Source organism: Brachyhypopomus gauderio, chromosome 14 (assembly GCF_052324685.1).
Source record: "Brachyhypopomus gauderio isolate BG-103 chromosome 14, BGAUD_0.2, whole genome shotgun sequence".
NCBI lineage: Eukaryota > Metazoa > Chordata > Actinopteri > Gymnotiformes > Hypopomidae > Brachyhypopomus > Brachyhypopomus gauderio.
The window spans coordinates 13,133,803-13,155,736 of record NC_135224.1 but is presented as its reverse complement, the minus strand read 5'-3'; the positions used below and the strand labels follow the sequence as shown (position 1 = coordinate 13,155,736).

The 21,934-nt window shown below is 42.9% G+C and overlaps 1 protein-coding gene across 1 annotated transcript; it reads right to left on the bottom strand.

The window, feature by feature from the left end:
* Positions 1-1,859: 1,859 nt before the first annotated feature.
* On the bottom strand, positions 1,860-8,256 carry LOC143475151 (cystatin-like protein). The gene is made up of 4 exons (XM_076972900.1): positions 7,908-8,256; positions 6,917-7,033; positions 6,602-6,688; positions 1,860-2,459 (listed from the first exon to the last, which is right to left on the bottom strand). Exons 1-4 carry the CDS (start codon positions 8,091-8,093, stop codon positions 2,340-2,342), a joined length of 510 nt encoding a protein of 169 aa, XP_076829015.1. The 5' UTR covers positions 8,094-8,256; the 3' UTR covers positions 1,860-2,339.
* Between the last annotated feature and the right edge of the window lie 13,678 nt (positions 8,257-21,934).

Here is a 21,934-nt window from a genome sequence, read left to right as displayed (position 1 = left end):
GTCTTTAAAAGCACTCAACCTGTTTTTAAATAGCACTAACTCTGTTTTTAAATGCACTCAACCTGTCTTTTAAAAGCACTCACCCTGTCTTTAAAAAGCACTTGCTCTGTATTTAAAAGCACTCACTCTGTCTTTAAAAGCACTCACCCTGTATTTAAAAACACTCACCCTGTCTTTAAAAGCACTCACCATGTCTTTAAAAGCACGGACTCTGTCTTTAAAAACACTTACCCTGACTTTAAAAAGCACACACCCCATCTTTAAAAGCACTCACCATGTTTGTAAAAACACCCTGTCTTTAAAAACACTCACCCTGTCTTTAAAAGCACTCACCCTATCTTTAAAAAGCACTCTCTCTGTCTTTAAAAGCACTGACCCTGTCTTAAAAAATCTCTCACCCTATCTTTTGAAGCACTCACCCTGTCTTTAAAAGGCACTCGCTCTATCTTTAAAAGCACTCACCATGTGTTTAAAAGCACTTGCTCTGTCTTTAAAAGCACTCACCCTATTTTTAAAAAGCACTCACCTTATCTTTAAAAGCATTCACCCTGTCTTTAAAAAGCACTCACCCTATCTTTAAAAACACTTACCATGTCTTTAAAAGCACTTATGTCTTTAAAAGCACTCACCATGTCTTTAAAAACACAGTCTTTAAAAAGCTCTCACCCTGTCTTTTAAAAGCTCTCACCCTATCTTTTAAAGCGCTCACCCTGTCTTTAAAAGCACAATCTTTGCGCTGTGTGAATTCAGTTGCAGGTTCGGCCACATCACAGGTGGTGGCTCTCAGGATCGCCCTGATGTAGTAGTTCTTAGTCATCTGTAACAGGAGGAAAAAACATTTGATTTTTCTACCATTGAATGTAAAGCTTGATAGTGATCATATATTGATCATATAGTGATCATATAGTGGTGACAGAGGACATCACTATAAAGAGCATCAGTAGCTCATCAGTGGCAGTTTTCTGTTATTTAAGTATTACTATTATTAATTTCTATCAACCAAGGCAGATATACTATTTGTTGAAAGTCCATATTTTTAACATTTTTGTTAAAAAACTAAACAACACATACCACTGTCTTTTCAAATTTAAAAAAATTTATGTGCCTTCCGTTCTGTCTAAACTCCTTATTGGCTGCAGTGATGACTTTGTCAGCATATTGTCGTAGTTGAGCATTGAAGCTGTCATATGTTTCCCAGTTTTGAGCAGAACCCAGCAAAGGCACCGCAGACAGGAGCAGGAACACCAGCACGCTCATCTCTCTTCAGGACTCCAACACTACATGTGTGTTCCAGGGTCTCACTGTCATTCTCTGTGGATTAAAGATTGATTTGGACTCTTTCACCTGTCTGTGCTTTTATTTTGTAATGGGCAGAGGACTGCTGTTAGACTTACTGGTGCAGTGATGTTTACTTAACTCAGAAATTGAAGAAGATAGCAAACAATGGAGAGTGAGATATAGAGTGAGATATAAAGAGTTAAAGCATGAGATATAAAGAGTTAAAAAAGTGAGATATAAAGAGTGAGACATAAAGCCCAGTGTAATGCTTTATTAGTGGTATGATTAGTAGTTGCTCTTTGGAATGAAAGCAAACAATCAGTTTTTTTAAGAAAATATTTACTTGTAAGTTCATTTCAAAGTCCAAGATGTGTTTGACAGCAGCTCATGTGATTGGGCACAGTGCCAGTAGGTTTTTCTTTTTTATAGTAACATAGTTACATTTTTATTTCTGTCACTAGGGTCTGTCTTGAACCCTAACTGGTAAACTGGTCTAGAGCACTGCTGAAGTGAAAACATTGTAACTTCAGTCAAATAATGGAGCAAGTAGACACAGAATAGAAAGAATCTCAGACTTTCACTTGCACAGAAACATTTTACTATAGCATTTCAGTACAAACATCTAGCAATACAATTTGCATTTTAGAAAAATGAGTACTATACAGCTGAATTATTTTCCTTACCATTATACTTGAGTATCTGTTTAATGATTTGAAAAGACAAAATGTTAAATGTTTACTGAAGATGTAATTAACTGATACTAATCTGTATGCAAATGCAGCCACAGCTATAACAGGTACATTATTCATTAATCATGAAGACACATTGGAAATCATAAATGTCTGACAATAAAATGGTTTTGCACTTACTTTGTTAATGATGAAGTTCAAAGAAGAACATCAAATATTTCAATTTATATATATCAATGTCCAAAGCATGTGTGCTGCATTTCCTCCAGGTACTTTAGTCAAATATGGAAATAGATTGACCACATGTTTATTACTTATCAACAGGACATTTCCCACTTAAGTGTTGTTCCGTTTTCAAACGTGCAGTTTTTGTCAGACACAACCAATACACCCAATCTGCTGATCATAGATGTTGGTTTTCATGGCCAGGAAGGTTTTTTCCCCAGCGTGGTGCTGATCTGTTTTAGGGCACTGTTTTCGACTTTCTTTTGTCTGAAATTAAAACAGCACACAATTATCAGTGTGATTAAGAGCCCTAAAATGTCATTAGAGTGGTAAACAAAGAACAGTTTACAGTCACAGTCAAGTTTCATCAAACTGTTCACATTTAGTTAAGGAGAGCTGAAGCACACACACACACACACACACACACACACACACACGCACCATTTACTCAGATCCACACTCACACACACTCAGATCCACACACACAGACACACACGATCTACTCAGATCAACACACACACTCAGATCCACTGACACACTCAACATCTTCACATGATCCATGGTGTCTTAACAACACACATGTTAAAACTTTGCTAATACCCACAGCATACAGCAGACCTGGGCATCGTACAGCCCGTGGGCCACATCTGGCCCTCTGACCATCTCTGACCGGCCCGCCTGAGATAATTTATAAATTAGAAGTCAAAGGTAAATGACTGTGATAGGTGCACAAAAAAGAACTATACTGCTTTTATTTTGAAGGCAAATGTTTACTTAAAGTTTTTACATTTGTGTCTGTCTGGTCCGTTCACTCAAGCACCTTCACTCAAATGTGTCAGTGAATCTGTTGGAGAGCTTTCAATAAATCAGCTCAAATATGTCAGCTAATGGTAGAAAAGAAAGATACAGAATGCTGAGTTTTTAACAACCAATTGACTTAAAATGTATTTACTGATGTAAAATGTAAAGCTGTGTTCTTAGTTTGTGGAGAACAGTAACCTGTGTTAAGAATTGCAGTTTGAATCACCCCAAAAGCAGGGTTCTTGCAGGTTTCAGTGAGTTAAATTTAAGACTTTTTTTAAGACCTTTTAAGACCATTCTCAGTGAAATTTAAGACCAACACAACATATTACCAGAAACAATCCAATGATCCCAGAAACTCTTAAAACATTTTATTTTGATTAATTTAGTTACAGGATTCCATTAATTCAATATTAAAACAGATAATCAAAATAGTAACATTCTCAACCCAAGCAACCTTACCAACAACACTAGCATATCTACATACATATGTACACCCTACATATGTCTGCATTCTTCCTTTTTAGTACCAATCTCAGTTTCAAGGATTCTGACTTGGGCAAGCTTTTCTTTGTATGCCCTTCTCAGGGCATTTGACTTGGAAAGGAGCTGAGCCATCTTGGATCCAGCCTTGCCCTCAGCCTCTTCTGCAAGAGAATCTGCCTCTCTAGCAAGACAGGTGGACACGTCTTGCAAGCTTTTCTTCCTTTTCTTAAGGTCCTCTAAAGACTGCTCAGTCAGCTTTCTTTTCTGGCTCTGGGATTCCTTTTCTTTCCTGATTCGTTCCTGATCCAGAAAAAGTCAGTATTTTGATTGGGCTGGATCCACAGATGCTAAGAGTTCCTTGGTGAGGGGAACCTGTGACACCTCCATGCATTGTGACAGTCACATATGAGTCTGTGTTTGTGACATAGTCACATATGAGTCTGTGTTTGTGACAGTCACATATGAGTCTGTGTTTGTGACATAGTCACATATGAGTCTGTGTTTGTGACATAGTCACATATGAGTCTGTGTTTGTGACATAGTCACATATGAGTCTGTGTTTGTGACATAGTCACATATGAGTCTGTGTGTGACAATTGTGTCCTCTTGCATGTTTTCTGCCTCCACCTCCTTGTTGGAAAATAAGAAATAAAAAGATAGAGGTACACCATCAAATTAAATAATCATACACACATTATACATTTAACAACATGTAGACTCAGCCTATCTTCCAGTATGTCTAAGGCATGGTTTGACCAAAATCCTCACACCCTGCAGCTGATAAAATGTATTAAATGTTACATTTTGTTTAAATTACTGAAATAAATGAAATTATAAAATTAACTAATTACATAAAGGCTCAGAATTTTCTTTCCCCAGGCCATCTGTATCTTAAAACACACAAAACTTTTTAAACCCCCTACCTTATTTTCTATTTATTATCCCGATGAAACCAACTTACTTTGTCTAGCCATGCTGAATATGAATTTTAATGTTAACATTGAAAACGTTGGGACACACTACCTGTTTTTATCCTATGTATATATGCCCACTAAAAGGCAATAGATCAGTACAATCAATGTAAATAAAACCATGTGCAATCCATGAAACAGAGCATGGGACAGTGGAACATGTTTCAAAACAACATAACCCATCTACAGGGCGTAGTTGTTTTTTTGTTTGGTTTTTTTTTTTTTTTTTTTTTTTTTACATTTTACATGATTTAACACAGTAAATATATGTTTATTTCCTCTAGCTGGGATTTAGCATGCATTGAAAAATTTCTCTAACTTAATGCCATGGACAGTATGGTTCTGAGATGTAGGCTACTTGTATTGTAGCCTAATTGTATATAAATGGTTAACACATTGAAAAGTGGAACATAAGTAAGGATCACTTACTTTGATAAGTTTTAGTAGATCCTGCGCCGTTTCATGGCCCATGAAACGAGAGCCCATGTACCTCGATTGCACATATCCATTGCTCCAGAACCGAACATGAAGATCCAGCTGTTTGGATTTTGTGGTTGAATTAAAGTTTTCATCGAACATTAACACATACGGTCCGGTAAGCGCGCGTATCAACTCTCACTTGATGAAGTCTGCCAAGCCAAATCTAGCTATATATGCGAGTTTGTTTGGTCCACACGTAAGTTTTCGCGATATTAGAATCAGGGAACACTGCCATCACTGGATCCTAATGTAGCCCGAATATCATTAGCCGAAGCGCTAGTGATACTGCGGTGGAGTCCGGCGGGACCCAGCACTGACGATAGAGAAGACGGCGGGGATGAGGCACAAAATTGCGTGATGTCTTGAGTCCGCTGAAGGCTTTTCATGGCAAGGGCCGTTTCCTGCCTGCGGTTATTATGGGTTTTGTAGTTTAATTAACACGTGCACACCCCGCACAAACACAGACGACACAGAACTGACTTCCGGACGTTCCGATTAAACTACACTTCTCTAAAATTAACTAAGGTAAAAATTTAAGACCTGACTAAATAAGATTTAAGACCTTGGATGAAAATCTGGCTGTTTTTAAGTCTTTTAAGGCCTTAAATTTAAAGTTTTGAATTTCAGACATTTTAAGACTTTTTAAGACCCCGCGGGAACCCTGTAAAGGAGTAAACATGCAGACAAATACCAGAACTTCACTGATGCAGAGCGGCACGGCGTTTGAAGATTTGTAAGCGAAACTGTAGCAAAGATTTTTTTTTTACAGAGCTGCTCTCATCCAGGGATATAGCAGTCTGGACCAGCTTTGTCATTTCCCACAAAATTGCCAGAAACGGTAAACCATCCTCTGATGAGAATGTTTGATGAACTTTTCAGCGCTAATTTGATCGGGAGACCTTGGGGGCCACTCAACTGCTCAGACCTGACACCCATAATGTGGTGGTGCACCATCTTGCTGGAGAATCTCAGGGAATGTGCCAGCTTCAGTGCATAAAGAGGGAAACACATCATCATGTAGCAATTTCACATATCCAGTGACCTTGAGGTTTCCATTGATGAAGAAAGGCTCCACAGCCTTTGTACCCCATATACCACACCATACCATCAATTTTTGGGTTCCAACAGTCTTAGAGGGATCTATCCAATGTGGGCTAGTGTCAGACCAAAAGATGGTGTACCACCACGTTATGGGTGTCAGGTCCGAGCATTCACACACACACACACACACACACACACACACACACACACACACACACACACACACACACGATCTACTCAGATCAACACACACACTCAGATACACACACATACACACACACACACCATTTACTCAGATCCACACACACACACGCACACACACACTCAGATCCACACACACACACACACACACACACCATTTACTCAGTTTTCACAAAACTGAAGACTGGGATACAACTAACACATCTGGACACATCACTGTTTCCATGCTGGCATATCATGTCATTTCCATGGAAGAAAATTAATTCCTACAAACATCAATTTCTGCATTTCAGCAGTGATGGCCTGTTTTCAGTATGACTGATGCTCTGTTCAAGGGACCTCCCCCACGTCCCTCAACCTCACACAGGTTCAATGCAGGAACCTCCCCCACGTCCCTCAACCTCACACAGGTGCGGTGCAGGAACATACCTCTTCCTTCTCCAGATCCTTGAACCTCACACAGTGGACCAGTTCCTTACGATCATGTTTTGTACACACAACACAGTCAATCACCATCTGTGGAAAACTGGGTTTATTTCAGATTGGAGGAGCAGAAAGTACATGCTATCCTCACATTTTTTTTTTATATGAATTTATAGTATCAACATTGTGACAGTGAAAAGTTAGAGAATATAACTTGGGAACTCTGGTCAAAAATAAATAGGCGTTTGAAGCCAACTTAACAACGTAATGTCAAACACTGTCCTGCTAGTGTGGAGATAAGGTCCTAATGACGATACTCACCGTAACCCTGGGAGGAAACTTACAGTCGTTGCGTTGTCTCATTTCAGATTCATTATTTGCTGCAGCACACGTGGTGGGTCGTAATCTCACCCCGACATAGTAGTTATGAGACGTAACCTATTATGAAAGGAGAAACACAGGATTTATCTGTGAATGTCAGCTGAAACAGTACTATTGCACATTACGGAAGACACTAAGGGTCGTGTGTGTGTTTTGGTTTGTGTGTCCGTCTTGTCTACATCCTGTTTCAGAACCTCTGTACTATTCTCCAAACGTATACGGCTCTCTCTCTGGTGAGCTTTCGCTTTAATCTCTTTTGATTAAAAGTTTCGTAAATGCCAAAATTTTTAAATCTCATTAAAAAAAAGTCAATGCTCGTGAAATATAGAGCCCTCTGCCTACATTGCTACCATTTATTTAAACATTAATTAACTCGATCACACACTGAAGAATTAAAAACTTTTGCAAAAATATGTGTACTGTAGCACTGACATAACATTACTGTTTTCGTCTGTCTGTCTTTATATATTTGCACTCACAGACATCCCAAGTTGCAAAAGTTGATTTCAGGGAGGTGGCGAGTGTAAGTTGTTGAGCGGCGGCGGTGGGGGGGGGGGCGTGTTTTAGTTTTCGCTCCCATTTCTGCTAAAGCTTTAAACGTAAAAACTTGTGCTCACGAACGCGCGCGCACACACGCACGCTGCGGCGTTATGTAAACCGGGACCGGAGAGCAGAATGTCCTCGCGCCGTACGACTCACTCGTGCTCATTTTTTTTTTACATAAAACAGGACTTGGGAATGTAATGCTTATTTTAATATTATAACTGAATTACACATTAGGTAAAGGACACACATAAAAACAAATAAATAGCTTTGCGCGCGAGCAGGAAAGTTCCTCTCGCGACTGAAGGATTATCAATAATTTCTAGCAACTACATCTCAAATAAGATGGTTAGTGTTAGATATTGTTATTGAAATACAGATCACTTACTGTTGGGGTACCTTCAATCTTGAAATAATTCACGTGTTTCCCTCCAGTAATGTTTTCCTTATTGGCTGTGATTATGGCCTTGTCGATGTGTTTCTTCAGATGTTCATTTAAACTGTCGTAATTGTCCCACATCTGATCAGAACAGGTCACAACCACAAGCAGAGATAACAGAACCGCACCTTTCATCTCGACCGTCAGGACACAACAGGACTTCAGGGTCTCAGTTTTCCCGTGTTGTGTGAAAAGTATTCCTATGCTGTACTGAAAACGTGATGTGAGAAAGAGCGAATGAGTTCTGCGGACGTTTCCCCAAAGCTTCGCACCCTGAAATTTAACGAATCGGTTTAACTTTCCTTGACTCCGCCCTTGGACCAGACGGGGAAGAGCGAGGCTGGTTGAAAACGGATCCATCAATTAAGTAAATAAATAAAAGCTGAATAAAGCCAACCTAACGTGTTTATTCATTTATCTGAGTGTTTTAGGTATTTACTTTGAAGAGGAAAAAAGTCCTGAATGAGAACGGGATCCCGTTTAAGGTGCTCTAAAAAAAAAAATAATAAACCCGATTCGACTATTAGTCGACTAAAGGGAAAAGCTGACGAATCAGATTCGACTATGAAAATCCTTAGTTGAATACACCCCTAATTTCATGTAACAACTAATGCTTAGCAGCATCCTTGGGCACCCCCATGCATTTAGAATGGTACATTCGACTATGATGTTCATAGTTCAAATCTGGCCCGCAGAAAAATATAGTTGAATAGTCCTGGACTAGAGGTATAGTCAGAGCCGGAGTGGCTAATCGGGAGATTCGGGAGGATTCCCGATGGGCCGGCTCATGTCAATCTCTAGTTTGGGCCGATTGGGAGGGGAAAATAATTTTGGGCCGGATTTGGGCATGAAACTCCCGGGCTGAAAAAGTGTCCCACTCCGGCCCTGGGTATAGTCGACTATAGTCGAATCAGTGACTATTGCAGGTCATCCCTACTTTTTAGCGCACGTGGAACACTTCATTATAAAAAAATTCACGCAAATGTTGAATGAAATTTGACTTTTATTTGTAACATTCACTAAACGTGAGTTTTCAATGGAAAAAAGTCACACCACCAACTGATAAAATCCATATCCAATATTAACTATATACAGTCATTGTTAAGTCCTACAGTTAACTACTGTTTACCCTCCACTGTCTGCAGGCCTTGTTGCATATATTTTGCAATTAGTAAATCAATATAGGCCTACAATTAAGACAGTAAAAAGACCAAAAAGTACGAGAAGGAGTTATAGGCTACTGAGTGTTGTCATTACACGAATGCAGATGGGCATTTTTCACAGGTAATGGGGAACTTCCCGTTTCTTCTTTCACAAATGAATGTGTTAATTTATGTTGCCTAACAAAACCTATACAACAGAAAATGTTCAGCTTAACACACAGATTTGCAAACTCTTAATTCACCCTTAATTATTTGTATGTGGTCATCCTCACATTATCTATCATTGATTTTGGCTAGAGCGACTAGTTTATCAGGTGACCAGTCGGCTAAAAATGCTTAGTAGTTTGGTGGTGTATGAGACATTTTACTGCACAACAAAATTATTTCACGTTGGGCTTAGAGGTCAAACGGTATGATTTTAATTGATGTGTATGTAACCTGGCTGGTGGGGCATGGGAGAAGAAGTCTATCTGTGACCGTGCGTGCTGTGCTGAAGACGCTTCCTTCCACTCACTGAACTGAACTGCTGCTGCAGCGCATCTGGTGTTAAAGGAAGAGAGAGGTCGGGTGTGTGCGAGGTGGTGGCTCATTTCAGGGCATTGTTTTTAATCGCTCAGGTTTTCAAAAGATCATTTCAAACCGACCTCAGTAAAATGTTAATAATAATTATAATGTAACCGAGCGGTTTTACTTGGAGAAATAATGACAGAGACAATGATGCAAAACAGTCTTCCACTCTTTACTTAGAAAAATCTCCTCCCGCTCACAGGCGCTCTCCCAGAATTCCCCTCCAAAACTAGTGCAACCCCCAGGGGACAAAAAGCATTGTTAACTCTTCCCCTGTCAGTTTTCCTAAACAGAATACAGTCTGCTACATACGTCCCCCCCTTTTAAGAATAAACGTCCCCGTTTATAACCAAAAGATACCTAACAGAAAAAAAACCTTCAAATGCCAACAGCATTATACAAATAACAGTTATACAAAGAACAGTGCTTTTCCTTTCTCTCATGTATTGCTCATTTCTTCTCGTTACTCTTTTTTTTGTTATTTTACTCTAGTACAAAGTCTTGTAAGTGACAGGGAACCTTGCGTTCCCTCCTAACCCTGTTCCCCGTGGTACCCCACATATCTGAGCTCCCCATTTTCGTTGGTCCCTCGGATAGATCAGGCACCCCAACAGGGTCAGTGTGTGTGGACATAGCCTCTGGGGAGGCTGAGGAAGGGTACAAAGAGCGGTCAGCATTCGGGGCCTGCTGGGGCACTCGGACTGGTAGTGTGTACGGACGCAGCCTGTCATAGTGCACCACCTGGCGTCGCTCCGTGATATCAAATGGATTTGCTATGCGGTACGTGAGACCTGGAACACCCCCCGAGTCCATCACTTCCATGACCTGATACGGCCCTTTCCAGTGTGGGGCTAGCTTCATGCGGCTCTCCACTGGGTTGTTAAGCCACACCATAGCACCCACTATGTAGGGCTTGTGCCGAGTCTTCTCGTCATGATACAGCTTTTGACGCTCGTGTGCTTCAGCACCCTGCATTCTAGCCCTGCTGAAAGCAACTCCCAACTTCTCCTTCAGTGAGGAGACAAAATTAGAATAAGACCCCGATCTCTGTGAGTCCACTGCCCGGCTAGGTATCAGTACTTCAGCGGGCACCCTTGCCTCCCGTCCATGAGTGAGAAAATAAGGAGTGAAGTGTGTGCTAGCGTGTACAGATGTGTTGTAGGCAAAAGCTACTTGTTTCACATACTCATCCCATTCACCCCCACAGTGCAAAAGAGTTCTTGTTAATTGTTCGATCAGGGTCTTATTAAAACGCTCAACCATCCCATCTGATTTTGGATTGTAGGGTGTGGTACGCGTTTTTGTGATCCCAAGCAGTTGACAGAGACATTGTACCACTTCTGCCTCAAACTGCCGCCCCTGATCACTATGCAGTCGCTCTGGTACCCCATGTACTAACACATAGTCCCCAAATAGACACTGTGCCACAGTTTGCGCTGTTTGATTTTGTAGTGCATACAGATTAACAAATTTAGTGAAGTAATCCTCCACCACTAACACATATCGATTCCCTTTGGTTGTCACCGGTAACTCCACAATGTCCATTGCCACTCTTTCAAATGGCGATGTTGCAGGGGAGCTCCCCATGGGGGCACGATGTGGTGGCACTGGGGATCGGCGTCTTTGGCATGCTTTACATTGCTCACACCAGTCCCTTATATCTCTGAACATGGACGGCCAGTAGCAGATTCGCCGTGCTTGTTCCCATACCCGCTCTGTTGCGAAGTGAGCTGAGGCTGAACCCCCATGAAGCTGCTGCAACACCTCAGGAACCAGAGTGGAGGGGACCACAACTTGTGTCACCCGTTCTCCTGTCGGGGAAGAACCCACTTCATGACATAGTAGTCCGTCTTGTACCTCGAGGCGGTCAAATTCGGTCCAGAACTTCCTTAAGCACCTAGAGGCCCCCCTTAGTCTAGCGTTTGGTGGCTTTTGGGCGTTCTGCACCCAGTCCAGTGCTACTTGGATTTCCTTGTCAGCTTCCTGCGATGCCCTTATGCCTGTCACATCATGTGCCAATCCCTAGCAGCAACGTCAGGCTTTCTGGGTCCCCCCTTTCATGCGTAGCTGCCGTCCAGTCCTTGGATGAAGTACTAGTTTCTTTGTTAGTTGGAGTTCCTCGCGTTCGTGGGTCTGAGGGCGTTGCCTGTACGGTGTTTACCACCAGTACACTTTCCTTGTTGTTTGATTTACTGCTACTTGGGCACTCTCGATCAGGACGCCGGGAAAGAGCATCAGCATTCAGGTGGCGCTGACCATCCTTGTGTGCAATCTCCCAGTTGTATGGCTCCAGTTCCAGAATCCATCTGCCTCTCCTTCCTGTGGGGTCATTATCAATGGCCATGCGCCGTAGGCTCAACAGTGGGCGATGGTCGGTCACTATGGTAAAAGGAGCCAGTCCAATGTGGTGTCGAAACTCCCTCACAGCCCACACTATAGCCCACAGTTCACGATCAAAGGTGGACCAACGACGCTGAGTTTGATTCAGTGACTGACTAGCATATGACACCACGTGTTCCACTCCCTCTCTTTCTTGTGCTAGCACAGCGCCCACAGCCTCCATGGATGCATCTGTGAACACCTTAAATGGCACTTTGAAATCTGGCAGGGCCACTACAGGAGCTGATGATAGGACATTTTTTAGATAATTGAATGATGCTTCACAATTCACCGTCCATTCGAAAGGCACATTTTTACCCATCAGCTGATTCAGAGGAGCTGCATGTTTTGCAAAGTTCTGCACAAAACGCCTGTAGTATGAGCACAGACCTACGAATGCCCTTACTTCAGATGGAGACTGTGGAGTGGGCCATTTCTTGACTTTATCTGTGTTCTTTGGGTCTGGTTTTAGTCCATCCTAAGAGATCATATGACCTAAGAACAGCACATGATTTCGGGCAAGGTGGCACTTTGAGGGGTTTAGTTTTAGTCCTGCTTGTTCTTCAAATGAGCCGTTATAGAGCAATATGTCATCTAAATAAACCATGCAAATGTTCCATGGTAGACCCCTTAACACTAACTTCATCATCCTTTGGAAGGTGGCCGGTGAGTTAGATAATCCCATGGGCATCGACCGCCACTGGTATAAGCCCCGCCCCGTGGTGAAGGCTGTTTTCTCTCTGTCTTCCTCTGCCACTTCGACTTGCCAATACCCATTAGAAAAATCCAAAGTGCTGAACCAGGCGGCCCCTGCTAGGGCATCTAGTGTGTCATCTATGTGTGGCAGAGGATGACAATCCTTCACAGTCACGCTGTTCAAACGCCTATAATCAACACAGAATCTCCATCGCCCACACTTTTTTTTCACCAGCACAACTGGGGAGGCCCATGGGCTACAACTTTCCTCCACTACACCATCTGCCAGCAATTCAGCTACCTGTCTTTCAATCTCCGTTCTTTTTTCTGGCGATGTCCGATATGCTCATTGCTTGATTGGGGGATGATTCCCTGTTCTGATATGGTGCTTGACTAGTCTACATTTGCCTGTATTGCGATCTGACGTGTTGAAGATGTCTTTATACTGTAGCAGTACTGCAGACAGAGCTGTTTTCTGTGATGATGAGATGGGGGCATCTTCTAAGGACACAGGTGGAACTGCTGAATCTGAATTTGAGGTAACTCTGTCCCTTCCTTTGGGAATGGCAGTGTCTCTAGATCAGACTCATCCACCGGGTAGAATTCCCCCAAATGAGACCCTGGCTGTAACACAATGTCATTCTTTGTAGGGTTTAGCACCCGAGCACAGGTTAGCCCATTCTTGACTGTGGTGACTGTGTGAGCTACCACCAAGTTTGATGTGTCTGGAATATTAGGCTCTAAATAGCCAACAAAATATTTTGAGTAGGCTCCTGATGGGCCAGGTGAGCTGACGATAACAGGCACCACCACCTCACTAAGAGAGGGGAATGCCATAGCAGTGGCGACAGACACATTACAGCACACAGGGGTTAGATCTTTTCCTGTAAGTAGCGGAATGGCGGCACCCCATAGCTGCAATCTAGCGTTTGCAATGTCTAGTAGAGCATGATTTTTCACCAAAAAATCCCAGCCCAATAACACTGCTTGCGTAGTTTCTCTCAGCACATGGAATGTGTGTTGCCATGAGTCAGAGCCTAGGCAGAAAATAATCGAAATAGTGCCCAAGGTGTCGAGCATCTGTCCGTTCACTGCTCGGGCAGCTACGTATTGTTTCTTAAGGGGGCGACTGCGGAGTGCTGGGACGGACATGCGAAATTCGGCACTAATTAGTGATACACTGGACCCCGAGTCTATTAACATGGGGACTACTGTGCCCTCAATTACCCCTTTTACATACGACACTGGTTCGTCCCCCTCGACACTATTTACAAAATCATTCATGACAAAGTCATTCTCACCCTCATTCCTTGGTGGGCCCTGCATGGGGATAACTGATGTTCGGGCCGCAACCTCAGTCATATTCCGTTTCCCTGATGCTGAAACCGCTCCTCACTGCGTGGCGAGGCGAAACGCACCCCTCTTTTCCTGTTCGCCTCCTCCGAGTTGATGGTGCACCGCCCCAGGCTGGGGCTACGCTGCCTTGGGTACCAGTTTGATGCCAACTCGCCGTAGTACTGAGACTCCATAGGTGGTTTGCAGTCCTGCTTGGACATGGTACCGCTCCTGTCAGGTGAGCGGCCTCGTTGCCTCATAGGTGGTGCTTGTGATTGACATCCAGTGCCCCCACACGTACAGTGACATACTCTCCTCTAGGGATGTGGAGATTCACCGATTCACATCGGTGAATCGGTACACATGTCTGCGATACGACTGCATCGGTAGATTCAACGTGCATCGAGTTTAATTTGCGGGCGAATTCACGATGCATCGCCTTCAGTGAGGCGGTCACGCAATCTGCAAACAATGCCGTGGGGCTAAATACGTTAGTAGCACAACGAACCTGGCGACACGCATGAAAAGACGGCACGGTGTGGACATCTCTGCGGCCGCTACCCCCTCGTAACCCCCCCGCTCAACAACTTACGTTCGTGAGTGTGTCGCATCGCATCGCATTTGTATCGCATCGCATCGACAAGGGGTTTCAGAGTATTGCAGTTATATCGCATCGTTGGCAGTGTATCGAGATGTGTATCGAATCTAGCTTAGTGGTGACGATATACATCCCTACTCTCCTCCCAGGTGGCCGGGGTCGATGCCACTCAACGCTGCCCCCTGCCTTTTCTCTCCATCGCTGATTTTCCCCTGTCAGCATTTTCAGTTCCATTCTCATGTCTCTCATCTCTTCCGTTAAGTTACTCACCACCCTGTGTAGTCCACCCTGGTCTGAGGCGTGCTGGACGGCAGCTACCGGTCCTCCTCCCGCGATCGCATAAGTTGCCATACCTCCGTGATCCATATAGTCCATTCGGATAGCCTCCCTCGCATGCTCGCACCGTTCCGCAATGAGCAGTGCCTCCTCCATGTCTGTTGCCCCTTGCTCGTGACACTTTGCTCTCAGTCCGGGGTCCAGACCCGCGAGGAACCGGCGAAATTTTTCCTCTCTGGTTGCATTTTTACCATAGTCTGGAAACGCTTCCCGTACCAGCTGACTGATTTCAGCTGCATACACCACCAGACTTTCATTCCCTGCCCACGGACGAGCAGCCAGGTTTGCTCTAAAACGGCCCAGGGCTTGTTTATGTCCAAAAGCCTCTTTAAGTCTTTCTTTAATTGCCTTGTAATCTGACTGTACTGTGGCGGGAAGGCTATCCCATAACAAAAATGCTGCTTTGCTCAGACGCGTTGGTAGAAGTCTCACCAGTTCTAGCTGCAGCGCTGTCTCTCCGCTCCCTTCCACCAGAGCGTGAACAGCCACTTCAAACTGTCGGACCCAACATGAGAAGCTCTGCTTGTCGTCCTCGCCGGAGAATGGAGGAGGCAAGTCAATCCTCGCTCCTGTAGTGGGATAGTTTCTGTCATACCTATGACAAAGCCCTGGTTCATTGTCCTCTTCTTCCTTGAACCACATGTTCGTTTTTTTTTTTTATGACTGTCCGCGAACCCGCTAGCTTTAGCTCTACCGCGCTAACCGCCAGGCGACTGAAGTTAATTCGCTTATACTGAACAGATTGACCTATAAAACGACTATTGCATATAAATCACGAATGACTTCGCTTAATAAGATCCCACCGCTGCCACCAATGTAACCGAGCGGTATTACTTGGAGAAATAATGACAGAGACAATGATGCAAAACAGTCTTCCACTCTTTACTTAGAAAAATCTCCTCCCGCTCACAGGTGCTCTCCCAGAATTCCCCTCCAAAACTAGTGCAACCCCCAGGGGACAAAAAGCATTGTTAACTCTTCCCCTGTCAGTTTTCCTAAACAGAATACAGTGTGCTACAATAATAATAATAATAAATATAGCCGCAAGCGGCGATTGGCGGGTTCACACACCAATAGGCATTTTGGCCTCAATAGGCAAAAGGAAGCCCAAAAGGTCCTTTAGACCTAAAAGTGAAAAAAAGCTGTTTGGGTTTGGCCAGTGTGTGCTCTACAGATGTAGAGTGTGATGACATCTGTGTGTGTCAGAAAGGGAGACACAAAAATAGCACATCTGGCTAGAGCTGCATCTATGTGAACAGTATAGGAAGGCCTGCACTTGTCTATATATGATTGGGCCTCTATATTACTGACAGAGAGAGATTGAGGGAGCCAGAGACTATGCTTTGTTATTTCACTCCTTGTACACGTAGCACGCCTAACATGACTGCCTGTGTATTCAAAGTATGAATGTAGTCTGCAAAGCCTGGCATGACTGACATGACTGGCATTACTGACATAACTGATATGACTGGCATGACTGGAATGACATCACTGGCATGACGAACAAAATTAACATGACTGATATGACTGACATAACTGGCATGACTGTAATGATTTGAAGATTTGACTGACATGACTGGACTGACATGACTGATAGGACTGATATGACTGGACTGAAATGATTGGCATGACATGGCTTACATGACTGGCAGAACATGACTGGCATGACTGGCATCACTGACATGACTGATATAACTGACATGACTGGACTGGCATGTCTGATATGACTGACATCACTGGTATGACTGACATATACTATACATATACTATAGATATGCATACAAACTATACATACATTTAGGTAGAAGTGTGTGTGTGTGTGTGTGTGTGTGTGTGTGTGTGTGTGTGTGTGTGTGTGTGTGTGTGGTAGTATATGTATTCAAACTATGACAACATATACTAATACATACATACATAAGTATACATAGAAACTATACATACATATAGGTATAAAGGTGTGTGTGTCTGTGTGTTTGTGTGAGAGAGAGACAAAAAAGAAGCCAAATGTCAGTTTGTATGAGCATGTGTTAGTCACTGGGATATGGGTGGGTATGGCTAGGGAAGTGTCATTGTGAATGCTATAGGAAGGCCTGCTTGCGCCTGTATGTGTGTGTGCCTGGTTAATAGACACAGAGAGATCTAGGTAGCCAGAGCAATGTTTACTTAGGGCACAGAGATGGGAGGGGGAATGTGGGTGAGAGTGTGAGAGAGACTGAGAGTGTGAGTTTCAGCTTGCGTGCGTGCGAGAAGGAGAAGGTGACAGAGGGACTTTACATGCATTTTTATGCATTGTATATAATACTGCACTGTAGAGCCATACGATAACCGATTTAGATGAAACTTGACAAATTAGTTCAGGATGGGATTCTGAATGGGCTTGTGCATTTTGGTCAGAATTGGATAAAATATGAAAGAGCTTCAAGAATATGAATATTATATGTATCGATGCTGTCCGTTAAAAAAATATTTAGCAGGTATAAGTGTCCTAAAATCCAAAATCTTTGGATTGTTTTTTGATTTCACACTCTGTAGAGTATTATAAGACTTTGCTTGACATGATAGTATGAAAATCCTAGGAGCAGTATGAAAAGTGATGATTTCAAACTGTTATTAACTGTAAATAAACTGTGCATTTTTTAATAGGACTTGTAATGGGAAAGTTGTTCGCACTATTGCAAGGAATCAAAAGAGTCCAATTGCATGTTCCCAAGTGGAATTATGTAGGGGATACACTTGCTTTTTTTGCAATAGCGCCCCCCAGTGGCCAATCGACACCCGGCTGGATTATGTCATAGGGGGCGTGCACTTGTCCACACCCAAGAGGTTTCGTGCAGATCGACCAATGGTAAGCCTGTCAAACGCGTGCCGATCACTGATTGGCCGATTACGTCAGCCATTTTGGAAGTATGGCATGTCTGCTTTAGGACCTGGTTTCCAGAGGCCCATAGATGATGTCTGTCAAGTTTCATGTGGATCGGCCAATCTGAGTGCATGGGGCAAATTTTTGCATGTTATAGCGCCCCCTAGCAGGTGAGGTATGGCAACCTCTGCGAGCTGCCCCAGACCCTCACACAGAAGCTGTCTGTGAAGTGCCATCTCATTACATGCAAGTTTTCTTAAGTTAGAGCTCCATATGTGCAAAATTTACTATTGAATTTACGCCCCCTCATTTGATTGGCTTATACTGACTAGGTAGTGAAGAAATGAGCATTTTTGTTGGATACATTTTAAAGTTCAGACTCTTCTGAACGTTTTGATACCACATATGTGCATGTATGTGAAAAATCCAGGGACTAGTTCGCGCTCAAATATGTGTGTGATTTTGCACATTATGCAAATTAACTCGAAATCTAAGTGGGCGGAGCTTAATGGTTGTATATTAATTGTCCTATTGAATTTAGTCAAGGAATGTATAGGAACTGGAATTTTGGTTCTAGGACCTACGGTGTAGGAGATATGGACAAAAAGTCAATATGGTCCGCTATAGCGCCACCATCAGGCCAATTTGGGTCCCTGTATGGGAATCTGATCCTTGGAGGTAACTGAACCTTTTTGCCAAGTTTGGGGTTTCTAGGCATTACGGTCTAGGCTGCACAATACGTTTTAGGTCGAAAAATGGGACAAAGAATAATAAGAAACAAGCGGCGATTGGCGGGTTCACACACAAATAGGCATATTTTGACCTCAATAGGCAAAAGGAAGCCCAAAAGGTCCTTTAGACCTAAAAGTGAAAAGAAGCTGTTTGGGTTTGGCCAGTGTGTGCTCTACAGATAGTGTGTGATGACATCTGCGTGTGTCAGAAAGGGAGACACAGAAATAGCACATCTGGCTAGGGCTGCATCTATGTGAACAATATAGGAAGGCCTGCATGTGTCTATACATGATTGGGCCTGTATATTACAGACAGAGAGAGATTGAGGGTGCCAGAGACTATGCTTTGTTAATTCACTCCTTGCACACCTTGCACGCCTAACATGACTGCCCGTGTATTCAAAGTATGAATGTAGTCTGCAAAGCCTGGCATTACATGACTGACATGACTGGCATGGCTGACATAACTGATATGACTGGCATGACTGAAATGACATCACTGGCATGATGAACAAAAGTAATATGACTGATATGACTGACATAACTGGAATGAGTGACATGACTGGCATGACTGTAATGACATGACTGATATGACTGACATGACTTATGTCTGACATGACTGGACTGACATGACTGATATGACTGGACTGATATGACTGGACTGAAATGACTGGACTGACATGACTGTTATGACTGGACAGATATGCATACAAACTATACATACATTTAGGTAGAAGTGTGTGTGTGTGTGTGTGTGTGTGTGTGTGGTAGTGTATGTACTCAAACTATGACAACATATACTAATACATACATACATAAGTATACATAGAAACTATGCATACATATAGGTATAAAGGTGTGTGTGTCTGTGTGTTTGTGTGAGAGAGAGACAAAAAAGAAGCCAAATATCAGTTTGTATGAGCATGTGTTAGTCACTGAGATATGGGTGGGTATGGCTAGGGAAGTGTCATTGTGAATGCTATAGGAAGGCCTGCTTGCGCCTGTATGTGTGTGTGCCTGGTTAATAGACACAGAGAGATCTAGGTAGCCAGAGCAATGTTTACTTAGGGCACAGAGATGGGAGGGGGAATGTGGGTAAGAGTGTGAGAGAGACTGAGAGTGTGAGTTTCAGCTTGCGTGCGTGTGAGAAGGAGAAGGTGACAGAGGGACTTTACATGCATTCTTATGCATTGTATATAATACTGCACTGTAGAGCCATACGATAACCGATTTAGATGAAACTTGACAAATTTGTTCAGGATGGGATTCTGAATGGGCTTGTGCATTTTGGTCAGAATTGGGTAAAATATGAAAGAGCTTTAAGAATATGAATATTATATGTATCGATGCTGTCCATTAAAAAAAATATTTAGCAGGTATAAGTGTCCTCAAATCCAAAATCTTTGGATTGTTTTTTGATTTCACACTCTGTAGAGTATTATAAGACTTTGCTTGACATGATAGTATGAAAATCCTAGGAGGAGTATGAAAAGTGATGATTTCAAACTATTATTAACTGTAAATAAACTGTGCATTTTTTAATAGGACATGTAATAGAAAAGCTGTTCGCACTACTGCAAGGAATCAAAAGAGTCCAATTGCATGTTCCCAAGTGGAATTATGTAGGGGATACACTTGCTTTTTTTGCAATAGCGCCCCCCAGTGGCCAATCGACACCCGGCTGGATTATGTCATAGGGGGCGTGCACTTGTCCACACCCAAGAGGTTTCGTGCAGATCGACCAATGGTAAGCCTGTCAAACGCGTGCCGATCACTGATTGGCCGATTACGTCAGCCATTTTGGAAGTATGGCATGTCTGCTTTAGGACCTGGTTTCCAGAGGCCCATAGATGATGTCTGTCAAGTTTCATGTGGATCGGCCAATCTGAGTGCATGGGGCAAATTTTTGCATGTTATAGCGCCCCCTAGCAGGTGAGGTATGGCAACCTCTGCGAGCTGCCCCAGACCCTCACACGGAAGCTGTCTGTGAAGTGCCATCTCATTACATGCAAGTTTTCTTAAGTTAGAGCTCCATATGTGCAAAATTTACTATTGAATTTACGCCCCCTCATTTGATTGGCTTATACTGACTAGGTAGTGAAGAAATTAGCATTTTTGTTGGATACATTTTAAAGTTCAGACTTTTCTGAACGTTTTGATACCACATATGTGCATGTCTGTGAAAAATCCAGGGACTAGTTCGCGCTCAAAGATGTGTGTGATTTTGCACATTATGCAAATTAACTCGAAATCTAAGTGGGCGGAGCTTAATGGTTGTATATTAATTGTCCTATTGAATTTAGTCAAGGAATGCATAGGAACTGGAATTTTGGTTCTAGGACCTACGGTGTAGGAGATATGGACAAAAAGTCAATATGCTCTGCTATAGCGCCACCATCAGGCCAATTTGGGTCCCTGTATGGGAATCTGGTCCTTGGAGTTAACTGAACCTTTTTGCCAAGATTGGGTTTTCTAGGCATTACGGTCTAGGCTGCACGATGCATTTTATGTCAAAAAATGGGCAAAAGAATAAGAAAAATAAGAAAAATACCAGCAATTACAATAGGGTTCCCACACTGTGTGTGTGAACCCTAATAAAACCAAAGTTTCAAAAGATCACTTTCATTGATAAAGGGCAGAGTAGGTGGTGCTTTAGCACCACCTGATGTCTATGTTTGCACGCCTATGCCTTGAGGTTTCCTTTGATGAAGAAAGGCCCCACTGTCTTTGTACCCCATATACCACACCATACCAACAATTTTTGTGTTCCAAGTCTTGGAGGGATCTATCCAATGTGGGTTAGTGTCAGACCAATAGCGGTTTTGTTAGTTAACTTCACCATTCACAAAAAAGTTTACCTCATCACTAAACAAAATGTTCTGTGCAAGATGGTGCACCACCACATTATGGGTGTCAGGTCCGAGCATTCCTTGATGACCAGTTTCCTAGAAAGTAGTTTGGTCATTGTGGGTCAGTTGAATGGCCCCCAAGGTCTCCTGATCTGACTCCTTTAGACTTTTATCTTTGGGCTCATATGAACGCAGTTGTTTATGCTGTGAAGATACGAGATGTGCAGCACCTGAAACTACTGAGACTGGAAATCTGTGCCAACATTTCTTCTGTGGTGTTGCTATCAGTGTGTGAAGAGTGGGAGAAGAGGGTTGAATGTTATAGAAAATACTGAAAGTCTACTTTCCTAAGAGTATTTTTAAACATAGCATGCGACCAAATGAGGAAGTTTAAGGTCACCCTCTGGGTCAAGGGGACTAGACAGGAAGAAGGCGGGAATGAAGACATGTTCCAGACAGAAG